The sequence below is a fragment of the Mobula birostris genome, chromosome 27, assembly GCF_030028105.1.
Source record: "Mobula birostris isolate sMobBir1 chromosome 27, sMobBir1.hap1, whole genome shotgun sequence".
NCBI lineage: Eukaryota > Metazoa > Chordata > Chondrichthyes > Myliobatiformes > Myliobatidae > Mobula > Mobula birostris.
The window spans coordinates 24,194,763-24,212,424 of record NC_092396.1 but is presented as its reverse complement, the minus strand read 5'-3'; the positions used below and the strand labels follow the sequence as shown (position 1 = coordinate 24,212,424).

At 44.5% G+C, this 17,662-nt stretch overlaps 1 protein-coding gene across 5 annotated transcripts in view; it reads left to right on the top strand.

Annotated features, from left to right (window-relative positions):
- The window catches only part of clcnk (chloride channel K), a 69,149-nt gene extending 52,281 nt beyond the window's left edge, over window positions 1–16,868 (top strand). The window contains exons 15-19 of one of the 5 annotated variants that reach the window (XM_072245316.1): window positions 701–834; window positions 1,030–1,127; window positions 2,807–2,887; window positions 9,270–9,356; window positions 11,023–11,332. In XM_072245316.1, the coding sequence (XP_072101417.1) occupies window positions 701–834; window positions 1,030–1,127; window positions 2,807–2,887; window positions 9,270–9,356; window positions 11,023–11,076 (454 nt within the window). In that variant the 3' untranslated portion in view covers window positions 11,077–11,332. Of the gene's footprint in view, window positions 1–700; window positions 835–951; window positions 1,128–2,803; window positions 2,888–8,648; window positions 8,858–9,269; window positions 9,357–11,022; window positions 11,333–15,570 lie in introns of those variants that run through there. The other 4 variants (XM_072245315.1, XM_072245317.1, XM_072245318.1 and 1 more) reach the window with 4 other exon arrangements.
- The last annotated feature ends 794 nt before the right edge of the window (window positions 16,869–17,662 follow it).

Genomic DNA, 17,662 nt, shown 5'->3' with positions numbered 1-17,662 from the left:
GGGGTGGATGAACTTAAAGGGGCTTATAAAATCATGAGGGGCTTTGATAGGGTGAATGCTCAAGGAATCCAAGGAACAGGAATCAAAAGGTGGGGACACAGGTTTAAGGGGAGAGGAGAATATTTAAAGGAGACCTGAGGAACAACTTCTTCATGTGGAGGGTGATGCGTCTATGGAGCAAGCTGCCAGAGGAAGTGACTGAGGTAGGGGCAACTACAACATTTTCAAGACACTTGGACAGGTACATGGATAGGAAAGGTTTAGAGCAGGCGTTCCCAATCTTCTTTACGCCACAGAGCCTTACCGTTAACCAAGGGATCTGCGGACCCCCAGTTGGGAACCTGTGGTTTAGAGGGTTATGGACCAAACACGGACAGATGGGACTGGCTTAGGTGGAAGTCCTGGTTAGCACAGAAGAGATGGGCTGAAGGGCCTGGTTCTGTGCTGTACAACTCTGTGACTTTACGACCACCCACCCAGCCCAGGAACACCCGTTGCCCTAGGTTAATGTTTTCCCCGTCACCTCTCAAACTCTGCTCATCTTTGTCGTTGGTCTAACCGGAGTCAGCCTGCCCAACCCGTTCTGTGATACCGCTTCTCACGCAGGCGTTAGACACCCGCACGGCACTGCTTCAGACCACTGCCTGTCAGTAGGTTGAATCTGCCTGTTACTGTACGATGGCACTCATCCATTCTTCAGCTCTTACAGTGTGACAGTGGAACAGTTCATGAACACCAAGTTCAAGTGTGTGGATCCAAGCAGCAGCTACAGAGATATTCTGCAAGTGATAACCTCCAGTTCCAGTGGCGTATATCCTGTAGTTGAGAATGCAGGTAATAAACTTCAAAATCGTGGAAACTCTTCTTCACCAGCCTCAGTTTTCCAACACATGTAGGCAACCGGAGTGAGCTTCTGCATTTTTTTTTATGCTTTCCTTTATTTTACTTCAGGTCTTGAGCTTTGCAGCTTCTTCTTACTTTGGCTGCCTCGTAACACAGCCTAAGCAGAGGTTTGATTTCTGTTGCCAGAGTCCATGGTGCTCGTGGGATCTGTTCAAAGGAGCGAACTTATCAATTTTCTTCAGACTCAAGCAGAACAGAAAAGCCATGAAGAAAATTTGCCACTGGTAAGCAGACTGCTGGGCACTGGAATGATGGGCTGAATGGTCTTGCTTATTAATTTATTTTATTTATTTAGACACGGTGTGGAATAGAGCCTTCTGGCCCTTTGTATGACACTGCCCATCAATGCCCTCCCCCCCCGATTTAATCCTAGCTCAATCATGGGACTATTTACAATAACCAATTAACCTACCAACCAGTATGTTTTTGCAATGTGGGAGGAAATCAGAGCACCCAGAGGAAACCCACGTGGTCTTGGGAAGAACGTACAAACTCCTTACGGGCAGTGGCAGGAATTGAACCCGGGTCACCTGTACTGTTATTATTAACCCTCTTTGATAATATACTGAAAGAGCCTAATTTCACGATTAATTATGGCTCATTATTTGATCTTTTAACCCAGCTATTGCACAATCTAAGGAAATATTATGACTGAATTTCCACGTCAGACTAAAATTCTGGAAAAATAGAGTTTTTAAAAACAATAATATTGCAGACTCTCTAGCATGTCATCCATGATTGTCTTTAAGAAAATCGTCTTCTATTTGTTAGCAATCTCGTATCCAAGCTATTGCTTTTCTTCCCGGTCAAAGTTATAAGAATGTTTAAAAATACAGAAGTAGCCTTCACCATTCAACAAGACCTTGGCTGATCCATGTCTTGATCACCACTTCCAGAACTAACCTCCTGTCATTTGGTTCTCTTAATATCAAAATATCTGAACTGTTAAAATGCTTCGAGGCATTACCAAGCAGAACACGGCGTCAAACAACTCAAGGTCACGTTTGATAATAATAGAAAACTTGGATAATGAAGTAGGTTAAAAAGAGAATTTAAATTCATACCAATTTATGTTTGTCCTTATCTTGCAAGATACTGTGCCTCTGCTATAAGAAGGTATTTTCATGGCAGTTTTACATATGTATGCGTGCATTGATGACAATAACCTTGAATTTGAACGAACTTAAATGAAGAAAAAGAGGTGGAGAGGTTTTGGGGGAGGGGAACAATTCCAAAGTTTAAGGCAAAGACAGATGAAGTGTAGACTAGTAATGGTGTACAAACAAATTTAGTGATGATGAAGAGCCATATTCAATGGAGTGGAGATTGCTTGAGGGGATTATAGGGCTTGAGGAGATTTACAGATGATGAAGGCTGTGGATTGTGAATAAGGATGAGAAGTTTAAAACAGGCAACGTTTAATCAGGAGCCACTACAGATTAGCTAGGACATGGCCAAGAGTTAAACAGCTGGAACACCAGCAGGAGAGCTTTGGAGGACCTCAGTTTATGGAGTATGAAATGATGCAACTGGAAGTGTGCAGGAATTGCCAGGGGCGTGGACGGAAGTTTCAAGAGCGGAGAGTGTGGAGTAGGGCAGACATGAAAGTGGCCATTCTTGGCGCAGATAATATGATCCAAAGGTTTCCTTAGAGCAGAGATTCCCAAACTGGGGTTCACGGATCCCTTGCTTAATGTTATTGGTCCATGACATAAAAAAGGATGGGGAGTCAAATTTGACATCAAGGATCAGAAGAGCCCAGTCGAATTCCAAACCGATGCCGGACAATGGGAGAGAAAAGGTCTGTTTAGTTCCTTCATCTATAATTCTGGAATAAATGTTGTCATAGCATTGCTGCGAAAGAGAAACCTCAGGTTGAAATCAGTCTTTTTGTTTGCAGAAGGAAGTGGACGAAAACCCTAAGGGAAAATGGCATATTGATCCAATAACCTTCCAACTCTCTCCAAGTACATCACTACATCAGGTAAATAAATCAAAGTCTGGGAAGGAAATTGATATGAAACTGAGAATCAGGATATACACAGGTTTAGACTATAATTGCAATCATTTTGCAGGGTTAGTCCTAAACCCTAATCTAATATTCATCATAATTAATTAGAAGTAAAAGATTGAACTGTTTCCTGAGTGTGTTTCTGCATGTAGCTCAACACACACATGCACATATGGTGTCTGTTTGTAACTGGGCATACAGAAGGCTTAAGGAAAAAGTCGTGAATGACCTTTCGTTTGTGTCAGGCGTATCAAGGGGAAAATATCGGTAAGACAATCCTTTTTTCTTCCTCAAACAGTGCCAAGGTTTTTTTAAAAAATCATCACCATGTAGATGCACACTTGAACTGAAAGACGGAATATAATCATCAGAATCAGGTTTATTATCACCAGCAGGTGATGTGAAATTTGTTAACTTAGCAGCCGCAGTTCAATGCAATACATAATAAGAAAAAAACCCAAAATAAAATAATAATAATAGATAAGAAAACCAATTGCAGTATACTGTATATTGAATAGACTAAAAATCATGCAAAAATGGAAATAATATATATTAAAAAAAAAGTGAGGTAGTGTTCACGTGTTCAATGCCCATTTAGGAATCAGATGGCAGAGGGGAAGAAGCTGTTCCTGAATCACTGAGTGTGTGCCTTCAGGCTTTTGTACCTCCAACCTGATGGTGACAGTGAGGAAAGGGCATGCCCTGGGTGCTGGATGTCCTTAAAAATGGACGCTGCCTTTCTGAGACACCACTCCTTGAAGATGTCCTGGGTATTTTGTAGGCTAGTACCCAATATGGAGCTGACTAAATTTACAACCCTCTGCAGCTTTTTTCAGTCCTGTGCTGTAGCGACCCCCACCCCCATACCAGACAGTGATCTGGCCTGTCAGAATGCTCTCCACGGTACATCTATAGAAGATTTTGATTGTATTTGTTGACATGCCAAATCTCTTCAAACTCCTAATGAAGTATAGCTGCTGTCTTGCCTTCTTTATAACTGCATCGATATGTTGGGACCAGGTTAGATCCTCAGAGGTCTTGACACCCAGGAACTTGAAACTGCTCACTCTCCTCCATGGAACAGTGCCTTACAGCTAGGTTGTCTATCTTGTTCACGCACTCACGTCTGGGACAGGATCTTTAACCTGAAACCCTCTCACTCAGAGGCGGAGCTGCACGGGCTGAGCAGAGTTGCCAGTGTCATTTATCTATCACCTAGACTCAAGTGAAACAGAAAATGTTCTGAAATGTCGGAGTGGGGAGGAAGGGGAGAGTTAGGCATTGGTGAAGTCTCTTGAGCCAGTCAGCTGACATTTCCATTTCCCTGTCCCTCCCTCATGACCGCCAAATAACCCGCATCTTCCTCCCTCTGGTTCACCACCTCCTTCCCTTTATTCCATGGTCTACTGTCCTCTCCTAACAGATTCTATTTTATTCAGCCCTTTACCTATCCCCTCCCAGCTTCTCACATCATTCCCTTTCATCCTCCCTGCCCCACCCAATTCCTCCACCCTCCCCTCCCCTTTAATCTGACTTCTGTCTTCATTCTTTCCAGACACGATGAAGGATCTCAGCCTGAAACATTGATTGTTCATTTCCTTCCTTAGATGCTGCCTGACCTGCTGAGTTCTTCCAGCACCTTTTGTGTTTCATTCCCGATTTCCAGCATCTGCAGCTTTCTTGTGTCTGTGCTTCCATTCGCCTGATACCTCACATATTGTAGTCTGTCTAAATGCACAGGGAGTTTTTATTTTTTTTTATTTACCGAGATACAGTGTGGAATCGGCCCTTCCAGCCCTTCCGGCTGTGTCTCCCAGCAGTCCCCTGATTTAATCCTAGCCTAATCACAGGACAATTTACAATGGCCATTTAACCCGCCAACCAGTAGGTCTTTGGGCAGTGGGAGGAAACCGTAGCGCCTGGAGGAAACCCGCATGGTCACGGGGAGAACTCCATACAAGCAGCAGCGGAAGATGAACCCGGGTCACCTGGACTGTAAAGTGTTGTGCTAACCATCACGGAACTGGCCAATAGTTTCCAGTATATTTTTCAATAACTTTAATATCAGGGTGAAGGATATCTATGTTGGGGAATGCATTGATTTCTTCCATTGACAGGAAACCATTAGCTGTCCAAGATCAGATACAAAATGGGCTCATACAAAGTAATCTTCCTCAACTGTAACCTAACCATAGTCTTTACTACAGACTGAGAAGAGTATCATCTATCATACTTGGCATAGTATTTTCATTTACTCAGGTCAGCTGTGTCTTCCCTGAACAGGAGTACCAGTGTAATGCTGATTAACACTGAATTAGAGATGTTTCATGCTATGAGGCAGTAACATTTCTCAATTTGGCTAAAACTACCAAAAAATCATTCAGTCATTGCTTACGAAGAGAGGAAAAAAATATTTCATCATACATCAGAAATGAAAAGACTTTTAATTTGATATTTGTCAATCAATGTTGCATTATTGTACATTAGCCTGGATAGACTTAATAGTAGTGTTGAAATGTCACCGACCAAAAATTCCATGATAGTCAGGTTATCACTCTCTTCTCTTACCTGATATTTTCAATCCATATTGATTACAATGTCTTCAGCAACATGACTGTTTCAATCGTGTGTGCGACACAGTTTCTTGACCCTCTTTCAAAGCACCCTACTGTAACCAAAATGATCAACTGAGACAGAACTAAAAAGGACGAGGATTTGAGCTCCGGCAGCTGTCTGCCTGACAAATCCAGGAATATGAAAGTTGTGCGACTGCTTCGCGGAGGCTCCATCCTATATTTAAATCCCAGCCTTTATGCTTCTTGGTGCCTGGAGCACATGGGTTCCTGTTGGGGTCGTGGAGCCAGAACGTCGGTGACCTGAGTCTCAGCCACTGCAGGCACAAGCCCAAGGCTGGAGTTTGTGAATTCCACTCTGGCAGACTGAGGGACATCACCACTTTGGAAAACTGCTGACACAGGCTCAAACTTCCAGTGATTGTCTAATGGAACTCGGGTGGGGGAGAATAAGAAGATGGAAAAAGAAAGCTTTAATACTTTTAAAAACATACTTTCCGTAACTGTGGTCCATAACATTCCCTCGCCAGTGAGTGTGGTCAGGTCTTTGACACCATTCTGGGCTTAGGAATGGAGTAGAGAATGGGAAGATCTCAGGTTCAGGCTCCTTCTACATTTAGATCAGGGGGTCTCAACTTTTTTTATACCATAGACCAAGACCATTAAGCAAAGGACCTGTGGACCCCAGGTTGGGAACCCCTGCTTTAGACAATTTAAACAGTTAATTTTAAACAGTTATAAATTAATTGGGAGGTCCATGGTCATTCTCAAGTGTACTCCCAGGAGATGGCAGAACATTGTGTTGAATAGCCTACCAACTTTCACTGTGCAAATCAAGATAGACATGACTTCACTCGAGGAGAGAAATGGATGGATGTTTCACACCAATCATTTTAGAAGCACTTTTTTCTGTGAAGTATTTTGAGGCACACTAATTTGTTAATTGCTGTTGGCACCACTACCTAGATGGTGCCATTTGTTAATGTAAAATTAAGCACTATGGCTAAGGACTAGAGGACTACAACCTTGCTGTGGGGCTGGGAGGCTTGCATGCCTCAACGACCCCGGGAGCTATGTCGGCTGGAATTAGGACCTTGGGCTTTGGCTCTCAGTAGGGTCACCCATGCCAAACAGGTCAAAGGGTAAAGGCCAGACTAAGAGTGGTGCACCGGTCCTCCAGGTTCAGGGGTTCAGCTCAGGGCTAACAACCCTGGCCGGCAAAACAAAATTGTCACAGAAACAGCAATGAGAGCTTTCCTATATTGGCATGCAACTGTATGGACAGACAGAGACGGAAAGCTTTCATAGCTGCCCTAAACACCAGTGGCATAACAGGCTGTAAGTAATTTAGGAGTGAGCTCGCAACCTGCAAAGGTTTTGTTGCCCATTTTCTGCTACCAGGGGCAGGGATTAATTGCTCCCTTTGACCCCGATATGCAACAGCTCACCTCTGCAATCAGCACAGCTCTGTAAGTTTCACCGCTTTCCTCCTGCTGAAAATAAAACAGTTATACGAAGGTTTAAATTAGCCTCAGCACCCTGCAGCTAGTCTGCCTCACTCAGAACAAGCTGCTGCTTTGCTTTTGCAACTCTCTCCTGCTGTAAACAAAACACAGCTTCCTGCTGAATTCTCACTCATGCTGATAATAATGTTCTTATAGGTAATTTGTAGCTTAAAATGAACAAGTACTGTTCAAAAAGGAAAAAAATCGTCTGAATCCTCACACAAAGACAATTAAGAATCAACACTATGATAGGAAAAAAAACTGCTGCTGTTACTTTTTTGTGATGAAGTCACTATAATTCTTTTTAAACAACTAGAGGTCTGACCCAAAACATTAACTCTTGGTTTCTCTGTAGATATTTCCATAATTTTAGATATTATTTCAGATTTTCATATTCCCAATGTTTCACACTCATCATTTTGCATGTGTTTTTTTCTCTCTCTGTGAAGTAGCTGGAGGCACACTAATGTGTTAATTGCTATTGGTAACAATTGCTGTTGGGTGGCAGGTCAGAGATACGTCCCTGCCAAAGGAGGTGTAAAGTGCTCCTTCCCTTCACTAGCCTGCAGGTCACCCTTGTGCAAGGTGTAGCACCTGCTTAGCATCCACCCCCCCCCCCCCCCCCGCCGATCAGGGTCACGTGAAGCCCCATGGGAGCAGGGGGATGGTCATGTGATCACAAGTCCTGGTGATGCGACCACTGACGCCAGGCAGACAATCTCCGAAGAGTATTGATAATGGCTGGGGTCACCCGTCTTGTAAAGACATTGCCCAGAAGAAGGCAATGGCAAACCACTTCTGTAGAAAAATTTGCCAAGAACAAACATGGTTAAAGACTATGATCGCCCATGTCATGTGACACGGCACTAACGATGATGAACGCTACCTAGATGCTGTCATTTGTGAATGTTCAACACCCTATTTCATTTGCAATATAGTGGAAACTGCACATTCTGTAATCAGGTCTTGGACTAAACAACCATAGCTTGGACTAAACAACCATAACTCAGACTATACAACCATAACCTAGACTATACAACCATAGCTCGGACTATACAACTATAGCTCAGGCTATACAACCATAGATCAGGCTATAAAATGATAGTTCGGACTATCCACCTGCTCCCATATCTAAATACACTCCTACCTGCATTACGCTACATCATCACTTTTTATAATGCTTCAAAACATTTAGATCATGACCTCTTGAGTGCTTTAGTTAGAGAATATTGAGTTCTTTATCGATCTACATCCCTTGCTGCCTGGGATGAAAAACTGAAATCTTTATCCAGTAGGGACATATCACTAACATTGCTAATTTAATCCATTTGTAATGTTGTATTGGCCACCATTCACTGGCCCAGCCTGCATCTTTCTTGCATGTATAGCCTGCATGTGATGGACTGAGACTCTGGCCGATCCAGACTGCTCTGAGCTTCAGGCTTATCGGCTCAGTTTCATTCTGAATGCTGATGCTTGCTTTAATGTTTGTGTGATTTGATTTGATTTGTCCTCTCTCTCTCTACGCATTGGCTGTTTCGAGTTTCTTGTTGTATGGCTGCCGGTAAGCAGATGAATCTCAAGCTTGTATAATTTATACATACTTTGATAATAAAATGTATTTTGACCTTTTGTTATTGACTCACTCAATTCCAGACTCCATCGTCATCTGCTTCTGCGTAATCCCTGCTTCTGCGTAGTCCCTTTCCTGGATTGGGGCAGAGGTGAAGGTCATCTAGTATGGGCCAGAATGATGGTGCCAATGCAACAGTACAAGTGGATTAGATTGGCAATGTTACTGGCACGTCTATAACCGGTTAGAAATTTAAGTTATTCATAACTGGCACCAGGGACGTAAATTGATAAAGAACCCAATAATCTCTTACTAAAACACTGCAGGCATGATTCAAATGTTTTGAAACATTATAAAAAATGATTATGTAGCAAAGGCAGGTATGAGTGTATCTGGATACTCAATGTATACATTAGGCTGTTTGGCTCCCTAAAAAAATATACTGACTGGTTTTTGAATACTGTTGCATTTAAGAGAGGTAAATATTACTTTTCCGCAAATTACGCCTGTCTTGTCTGAAATTAAGCTGCAAATGTTTTAAAATTCATCACACAATTTAGCTGGGGCTTGATTAATGTGTTAAGTGGTTTGCAATCAACCGTCACTTTCTATCTTTAACAGCCAGCTGCCACCTGCAGGAATAATAAATAGGAATGATATGGAAATTGTACTGAGAAATATTAAAACATCCAATCTATTTTCAGGCCCATAAACTGTTTGAACTTCTTGTCCTTCAACACACGTTTGTCATTTCGGCAGGCAGGGTTGTTGGCTTTGTAACCAGAACTGAGGTAAGACATGACGAGGAAAGATAATGGGAACTTTAAAGTAAGCTCATGCGTAACTTTGAAACATTGTGCACCAACTTTATTCTTGAGCAGGTATGGAGTATGACGCAGATGTGTTAAGTGCTAAGAACCTGGCTTTAAGAACACATGGGACCAGAGGCTAGGAATAAACCTGTACGACCGCAGCTCTAACTGTTCAGCAAGAGTGATTTAATCAACAAGCCCAATTTGCCTTTTAAGTTTGTTGCTGGTTTATTAGATTAGCAGTTCTGTTCAGGAGGAGTTTGGTTCCTCTGAGGATCAAATGAGGAATTTTTGCGCCCTGTTCCACCACCTTCCTGTGCCAGCAAGACTAACGGGAAAGGACCCCAGATATTAACATTTCAAAATCACATACTGTACATCAACCAAAACCAGCGCACAGAGGCCGACCACTAGTGGATTAGAGTCATCCAGCTCAGAAACAGGATCCCTGACCGACTGAGTCTGCATTCACTGTCAAGGACACATTTATATTAATCGTGTTTTATTCTCCACACACTCCCACCACCTCTCTCCAGGTTCTAACATTCGCCTACAAATCGGGTGCAGTTTGTAGAGGCCAATTAACCTTACACCGGCATGACCCTGAGACGCAGGAGGGACCCGAGCTCCCGGGGGGAAACCGGGCAGTCACAGGGAGGACGTTCAAACTCCACACACAGACGGCACCTGAATTGCCGGAGCTTTGAGGCAGAAACTGTGTTGCTCATGAATGAGCCAGTAAATAAGCCCAATCTGTTTGTTTCGCAGGTCTGTGTATCACTTGTCCATTTCTCTGTAGCATACCCGGTACTATAAGCAGCTAGGATTTTTAAACAAAATGTAGTGGTTTCTTCACTGCTGCACTCATTATTGGAATACGAGCAAGCAAGGCAGATACTGGAATAGTAAGGATTTTATAAAAGTACTGTGCTATCTATAAATTCCTTTTGCAGCAATACGCAATCCCCAGGACTAACACTATGGGGGCAGTTCTCCCGAGCTGAAAATTAATTTGCACCTGCATCTCTCCCTGAAAGGTCTCTAACACAAGAGGTTCTACAGATGGTGGGAATCCAGAGTAACACAGACAAAGTACTGGGGGAGCTCAACAGGTCACACCGAGGATCCTGAAGAAGGGTCTCGGCCCAAAACATCAACTCTTTATTCCTTTCCATAGATGCTGCTTGGCCTGCTGAGTTCCTCCAGCATTGTGTGTGTGTGTGTGTGTGTGTGTGTGTGTGTGTGTGTGTGTGTGTGTGTGTGTGAGAGAGAGAGAGAGAGAAACTCTAAGGCAGGGGGTCCCAAACCTTTTTTATACCATGGGCCCCCTACCATTAACCAAGGGGTCTATAGATCCCAGGTTGAGAGCCGCTGTTCTAAAATGGTCTCTGACCTCCCTGCACTAATGATTATATCAGACGGATACTTTACTATCAGACTTCTGTTATGGAGAAGAGCTGGGATTTTGGGTAGCATGGGTGGAGAGGATCAAATGAAGCTCCTGTCATGCACGACCACGACAGGATTTGCCAAGGCCCTCGCGCCATTACTTGGGATTGTGATGTCGCTTGTGTATTCAGATGCTCGTGTGATGTCGCTGGTTGTGCTGTGGGCTACAATAACTGAAACCTCTGTTTTCTCTCAGCTAAAGAAAGTGATTGAAGATCTGGCAAACGGGCGCATCCCAGTCAAGTCATAATTACCACAGAAGAGAAGAAACATGTGCTACTTTTTCAGGCCATCCTGCAGTCTTGTCCTGACATTATTTTAACAAGATGTTCCATGCAGTACACAGATGTTTACTGCCAGTAAACACCCAAAGGTCGTGTGTCCTCACAAATACACAACTACATTCCAAAATGTTTAATAATACACTGAACTTACTTCCCTACAACAAAATGAGTTGTGAACCATTAATAATACAAAATATTTAAAAAATTAAATGATAAGGATCAGGCGAGTTGTCTAATTAGGTTTTATGGGGGGGAACTGTAATAATTTAATTTTAACATTCAGTATGAAAATTTCTTGTTTTCTAAGTAATATGCTTTATGTAAGGAAAGGGGAAGTTAGAACTGATGTCAGAAGCAAATTATGGTCTACCCCTGTCCAGCCAAACAAGGGTCTGCTGAACTGTTGTCGCTTAATGTTAGTCACGTTCAGACTGCCAGGTTTATGAGGTAAGGCACCTGACCAGGGGCGATTTCCCTCATTCTGCCTTCCATGTTGTGTCTATCTGTGTTGAAATCGGGATTGTACTATATACGATTCTAGGTTACAATCGTCTGTCAGTCCATTCCTTGTTGAACTAGTGTGATTTTATACTATCACCTTCTTTGTTTTCTAACTCCTACTTTCTCAGGAACTGAGTTTGAAACTTCATTCAGCCCTTCCGAGCTTTTCTGTACCTCTGGTCTCTCGCTTGTGCCTGACGTTAATGGCTCCATCACTGCTGGCTCTGCATTCAGTTTCCAAGCTTTCACTCACCTGACCGTCTCCTTACAAATGTTTGGCCTGAAAGCACATTTCTGAAAACCCTGAAACGTTCTTGCTGCATTAGTGGTAGGACATCAACAAAGAATACTGATTAAATGGCGGGGCCACTGTTCCCTGAAGGGGGCAACACCAGTACCGAGGTGCTGAAGAAGGCACTTTGCATTCTTGCCTTCCTAGGCCAGGGCATATAAAAGTTGGAGCATTTGTTGCAGCTAGTTTGCCTGCATTTGGAGTATTGCGTCCACTTATAGAAACATAGAAACATAGACAATAGGTGCAGGAGTAGGCCATTCGGCCCTTCAAGCCTGCACCGCCATTCAGTATGATCATGGCTGATCATCCAACTCAGAATCCTGTAACTGCCTTCCCTCCATACCCCCTGATCCCCGTAGCCACAAGGGCCATATCTAACTCCCTCTTAAATATAGCTAATGAACTGGCCTCAACTGTTTCCTGTGGCAGAGAATTCCACAGATTCACCACTCTCTGTGTGAAGAAGTTTTTCCTCATCTCGGTCCTAAAAGGCTTTCCCTTTATCCTCAAACTGTGACCCCTCGTTCTGGACTTCCCCAACATCGGGAACAATCTTCCTGCATCTAGCCTGTCCAATCCCTTTAGGATTTTATACGTTTCAATAAGATCCCCCCTCAATCTTCTAAATTCCAATGAGTATAAGCCTAGTCCATCCAATCTTTCATCATATGAAAGTCCTGCCATCCCAGGAATCAATCTGGTGAACCTTCTTTGTACTCCCTCTATGGCAAGGATGTCTTTCCTCAGATTAGGGGACCAAAACTGCACAAAATATTCTCGGTGTGGTCTCACCAAGGCCTTGTACAACTGCAGTAGTACTTCCCTGCTCCTGTACTCGAATCCTCTTGCTATGAATGCCAGTATGGTCACATTACAGGAAGGATATGGTTACATTGGAGAGAGTGCAGAGGAGATTTGCCAGGGTGTTGCCTGGAATGGAGGACTGTAGTTATGGGAAGAGATTGGGTAGGTTGGGCTTGCTTTCCCTGGAGAAAAGGAGACTGAGGAAAGAACTGATAGAGATATATAAAAAATGAGAGGCACAGACAGGATATACAGTCAGATTAACGCACACAAAATGCTGGAGAAACTCAGCAGGTCAGGCAGCATCTAAGGAAAGGAATAAACAGTCAACATTTTGGGCCGACATCCTTCGTCAGGACTGGAAAGGAAGGGAGAAGGAGCCAGAATAAGGGAGGGAAGGAGCACGAGCCAGAAGGTGAAAGGTGAAGCGAGGTGGATGGGGGGTAGGAAGCTGGAGGGGTGACTGGTGGAAAAGGCTGAAGAAGAAGCAATCTGATAGGAGAGGAGAGTGGACCATGGGAGAATGGGAAAGTAGGGAGAGGTGATGGGCAGGTGGCAAGAAAAGAAGAGGCAAGAGGAAAAGCGAGCAGTTGTCCCCCTCCTGGCAGTTACAACCTCTATCAGTCTAACAAATCCAAACACGAGGAATTCTGCAGATGATGGAAATTCAAGCGACACACATCGAAGTTGCTGGTGAACGCAGCAGGCCAAGCAACATCTCTAGGAAGAGGTACAGTCGACGTTTCGGGCCGAGACCCTTCGTCAGGACTAACTGAAAGAAGAGTTAGTAAGAGATTTGTAAGGGGGAGGGGGAGATCCAAAATGATAGGAGAAGACAGGAGGGGGAGGGATGGAGCCAAGAGCTGGACAGGTGATAGGTGATGGGACCTCTCATGCAAGAAAGAAAAGGAGGAGGGGGGGAAACCCAGAGGATGGGCAAGGGGTATAGTGAGAGGGACAGAGGGAGAAAAAGGAGAGAGAGAAAAAGAATGTGTGTATATAAATAAATAACGGGAGGGGTACAAGGGGGAGGTGGGGCATTAGCGGAAGTTTGAGAAGTCAATGTTCATGCCATCAGATTGGAGGCTACCCAGGCGGAATATAAGGCGTTGTTCCTCCAACCTGAGTGTGGCTCCATCTTTACAGTAGAGGAGGCCGTGGATAGACATGTCAGAATGGGAATGGGATGTGGAATTAAAATGTGTTGCCACTGGGAGATCCTGCTTTCTCTGGCGGACAGAGCGTAGGTGTTCAGCAAAGCGGTCTCCCAGTCTGCGTCGGGTCTTGCCAATATATAGAAGGCCACATCGGGAGCACCGGACGCAGTATATCACCCCAGCCGACTCACAGGTGAAGTGTCGTCTCACCTGGAAGGACTGTCTGGGGCCCAAAATGGTGGTAAGGGAGGAAGTGTAAGGGCATGTGTAGCACTTGTTCTGCTTACAAGGATAAGTGCCAGGAGGGAGATCGGTGGGGAGGGATGGGGGGGACGAATGGACAAGGGAGTCGCGTAGGGAGCAATCCTTGCGGAAAGCGGGGTGGGGGCGGAAAGATGTGCTTAGTGGTGGGATCCTGTTGGAGGTGGCGGAAGTAACAGAGAATTATATGTTGAACCCGGAGGCTGGTGGGGTGGTAGGTGAGGTAACCCTAACCCTAACCCTATTCCTAGTGGGGTGGCGGGAGGATGGAGTGAGAACAGATGTGCATGAAATTGGAGAGATGCGTTTGAGAGCAGAGTTGATGGTGGAGGAAGGGAAGCCCCTTTCTTTAAAAAAGGAGGACACTGATCTCCCTCCTGGCACTTATCCTTGTAAGCGGAACAAGTGCTATACATGCCCTTACACTTCCTCCCTCACTACCATTCAGGGCCCCAGACAGTCCTTCCAGGTGAGGCAACACTTCACCTGTGAGTCGGCTGGGGTGATATACTGCATCCGGTGCTCCCGATGTGGCCTTCTATATATTGACAAGACTCGACACAGACTGGGAGATCATTTCGCTGAACACCTACGCTCTGTCCACCAGAGAAAGCAGGATCTCCCAGTGGCCACACATTTTAATTCCACGTCCCATTCCCATTCTGATATGTCTATCCATGGTCTCCTCTACTGTAAAGATGAAGCCACACTCAGGTTGGAGGAACAACACCTTATATTCCGTCTGGGTAGCCTCCAACCTGATGGCACGAACATCGCCTTCTCAAACTTCCGCTAATGCTCCGCCTCCCCCTCGTACGCCATCCATTATTTGTTTATATACACACATTCTTTCTGTCACTTTCCTTTTTCTCCCTCTGTCCCTCTCACTATATCCCTTGCCCATCCTCTGGGCTTTACCCCCTCCCCCTTTTCTTTCTCCCTGGGCCTCCTGTCCGATGATCCTCTCATATCCCTTTTGCCGATCAACTGTCCAGCTCTTGGCTCCATCCCTCCCCCTCCCCTTCCCACTTCCAAATCTCTTACTAGCTCTTCTTTCAGTTAGTCCTGACGAAGGGTCTCGGCCCGAAACGCCAACTGTACCTCTTCCTAGAGATGCTGCCTGGCCTGCTGTGTTCATCAGCAACTTTGATGTGTGTTGCTCAGTTCCTTGTGGTCATTACAAATGGAGCAAGCCCCACACACTTCCGGAGAGTGATCTCTGTCATCAGCAGAAGGTGCTTCCTTCCGGCCTCACCCCACAAGAGACCACACAGCCTGTGCGTTTTTAGGTGTTACATTCCAGCTGCCTCTTCCAAACCATCCCACCTTTTCCCCAAAGTATTCACATCACAGAATGTTAAAGGCATACAATACGACTGACAGAGTAATTCATTTAATACATTTAAATGTTTTAATTCTTTTCTTTTTCTTGATTGTGATAGATTCCACGTACATTCCACACAACAAAGACAAAATAGTATCACGGCGGCCTGTGAGACAATGACCACATGTCCTTGTGAAGTCCTTTTGACGATGTTTTATGCATTGCGTGACCAGGAGGAATAACACATCATTCAAAGAGCTATTGGATGAGTAATACCTGAGGGGAAAAGTGTATCTAACAACTGAAAGGAAGAATTGCAACATAAACCTTTTCTTTTTTAATACTTCACCGGAGGGCTGGGTCAAGTTTAGATAGAGCTACAATGTCAAGAGTAAGACAGGCCATAAATCCTTTTCACCAAAGTGGGGTGCTCTGTGTTACCACAGTACTATTCGCGAGCAAAGCTAGGACATAAACAACCTTTCATTTTCTAGTTTTTCACCCTCGATGCCTTCTGTTTCTTACCAAGATGATCATTTCTAATGCGTGAGCCTGGTCGTCTTCTCCCTGCAAGTTCTGCCAGGAGTTCGAGGACACCAGGAGTCCCTTCAGCTTTCGAGGCGTGGTGTGGATGTGACAGTGGAGGGCAATGAGTCTCTTTTCCTCTAGGAGGGGTCACTGCAGGGCAAACACAGACTTCCTCTCCTGCTCAACGCTGGGACAAAGAGGTCAATTGTTGTGTCGTGTTACTTAATCATCCTATATCCCGATGAATGTAATACACACACACACATGCATACACGCGTGCATGCACACACACGCACACGCACACACCACACATACACAATGTTCAAATGGAGTAGAACAACAACAGTCCCATTTTGAATAACGAAGCAGAAAGCATCCTTGTCCAGCACTGTGGCTTCCGACCATAAGTTCCTGGCACAATAAGGCTAATTATAAAATACGTCATCTTCGATGAACGAGCTGTTGTTGCTGGAGTGTGAATGGTGATGGTGACTTCCAGTGCTCTGTCCGAGTGTCCTGTGCAAAACCCCCCCACAGGAGCTGGCTTCTGGAAGGTACAAGCAATTTGGAGGCTCGTAAGTCAAGGTCGCGGCGGGCGAGGCGTTGTGAGCAGGATCGAGGGTGGCCATGTCTATTTGCACTGGCTCGCCAGCTGGGCTGTCTACAGACGATGTGACAGGAGTCACCACAGTGCAAGGTCCTTCAACGTTTAGAGAGTAAAAACCTTGAGACCCATTGGAGGAGTGATCTTCATAATAAATGTCCTCTGTATCTATAAAAAAAAGAGAAACTTTATTGTAAACTAATGGAATTTATCACTGGTGACCTCATGGTGATGGGCTCTATATGAATTATTAAAGTGTTCACCACTTCAGAGAATTTAATTGTTATGGACTCCAGAGCTAAATGTGGACATTTTGGTGTCAACCGCATTGTTCATGGGTAGTAGAAGCAAAATAGTGAAGTACTTCTAAAATAGGAAACCCCACTTAACAATGGCCTCAAATTACAGTAGTTACGTCAGAATCTTTATGTCAGAGTCGGACTTTTCTAGATGTGAAGAACTGACTAAAAACTGGTCAAAGACTCAACTTTGCCTGGACAGAACAATCTTTAAGTTGGCAAATAACTGCTAAGGTCGGCAGGAAAACAAGCGGATTAGTTATGATGCATAAGTGGAATCAACAGGAAGGGTGGGGAGGACTGGGCTGGAGCTGAGGTGCTGTCTGTCTCTTCCCAAGGTCCTAAAATAAAACTGGAGGGTCACTTCATGAGCCTAAGCAAATACACACACACACACACACACACACACACACGTGTGTGTGTGCATAAACACAGACACATATATGTGCATATCTGCACATCTATATTCATGTGTGTGTGTGTGCGCACACGCAAATTCATACACGTACGGACACAAAGCATGTATGCACACACACAGAAAATCACACCCTCACATGCAGTCACGCTGTAGGGTAAAACTCACTTTCCTCCCTGCCGCATGAGAACTGTGCTCTGATGTTGGTGTGGTGTCTGTATGATAGACTTCTATGGCAATGCCACATGACTGGGGGCATTAGTCTGATACTGTATTCACTAGAATTCAGAAGAATGAGGGGTGAGCTCATTGAAACCAATCAAACAATGAATTATGCTTGATAGAGTGGATGTGGAGAGGATCT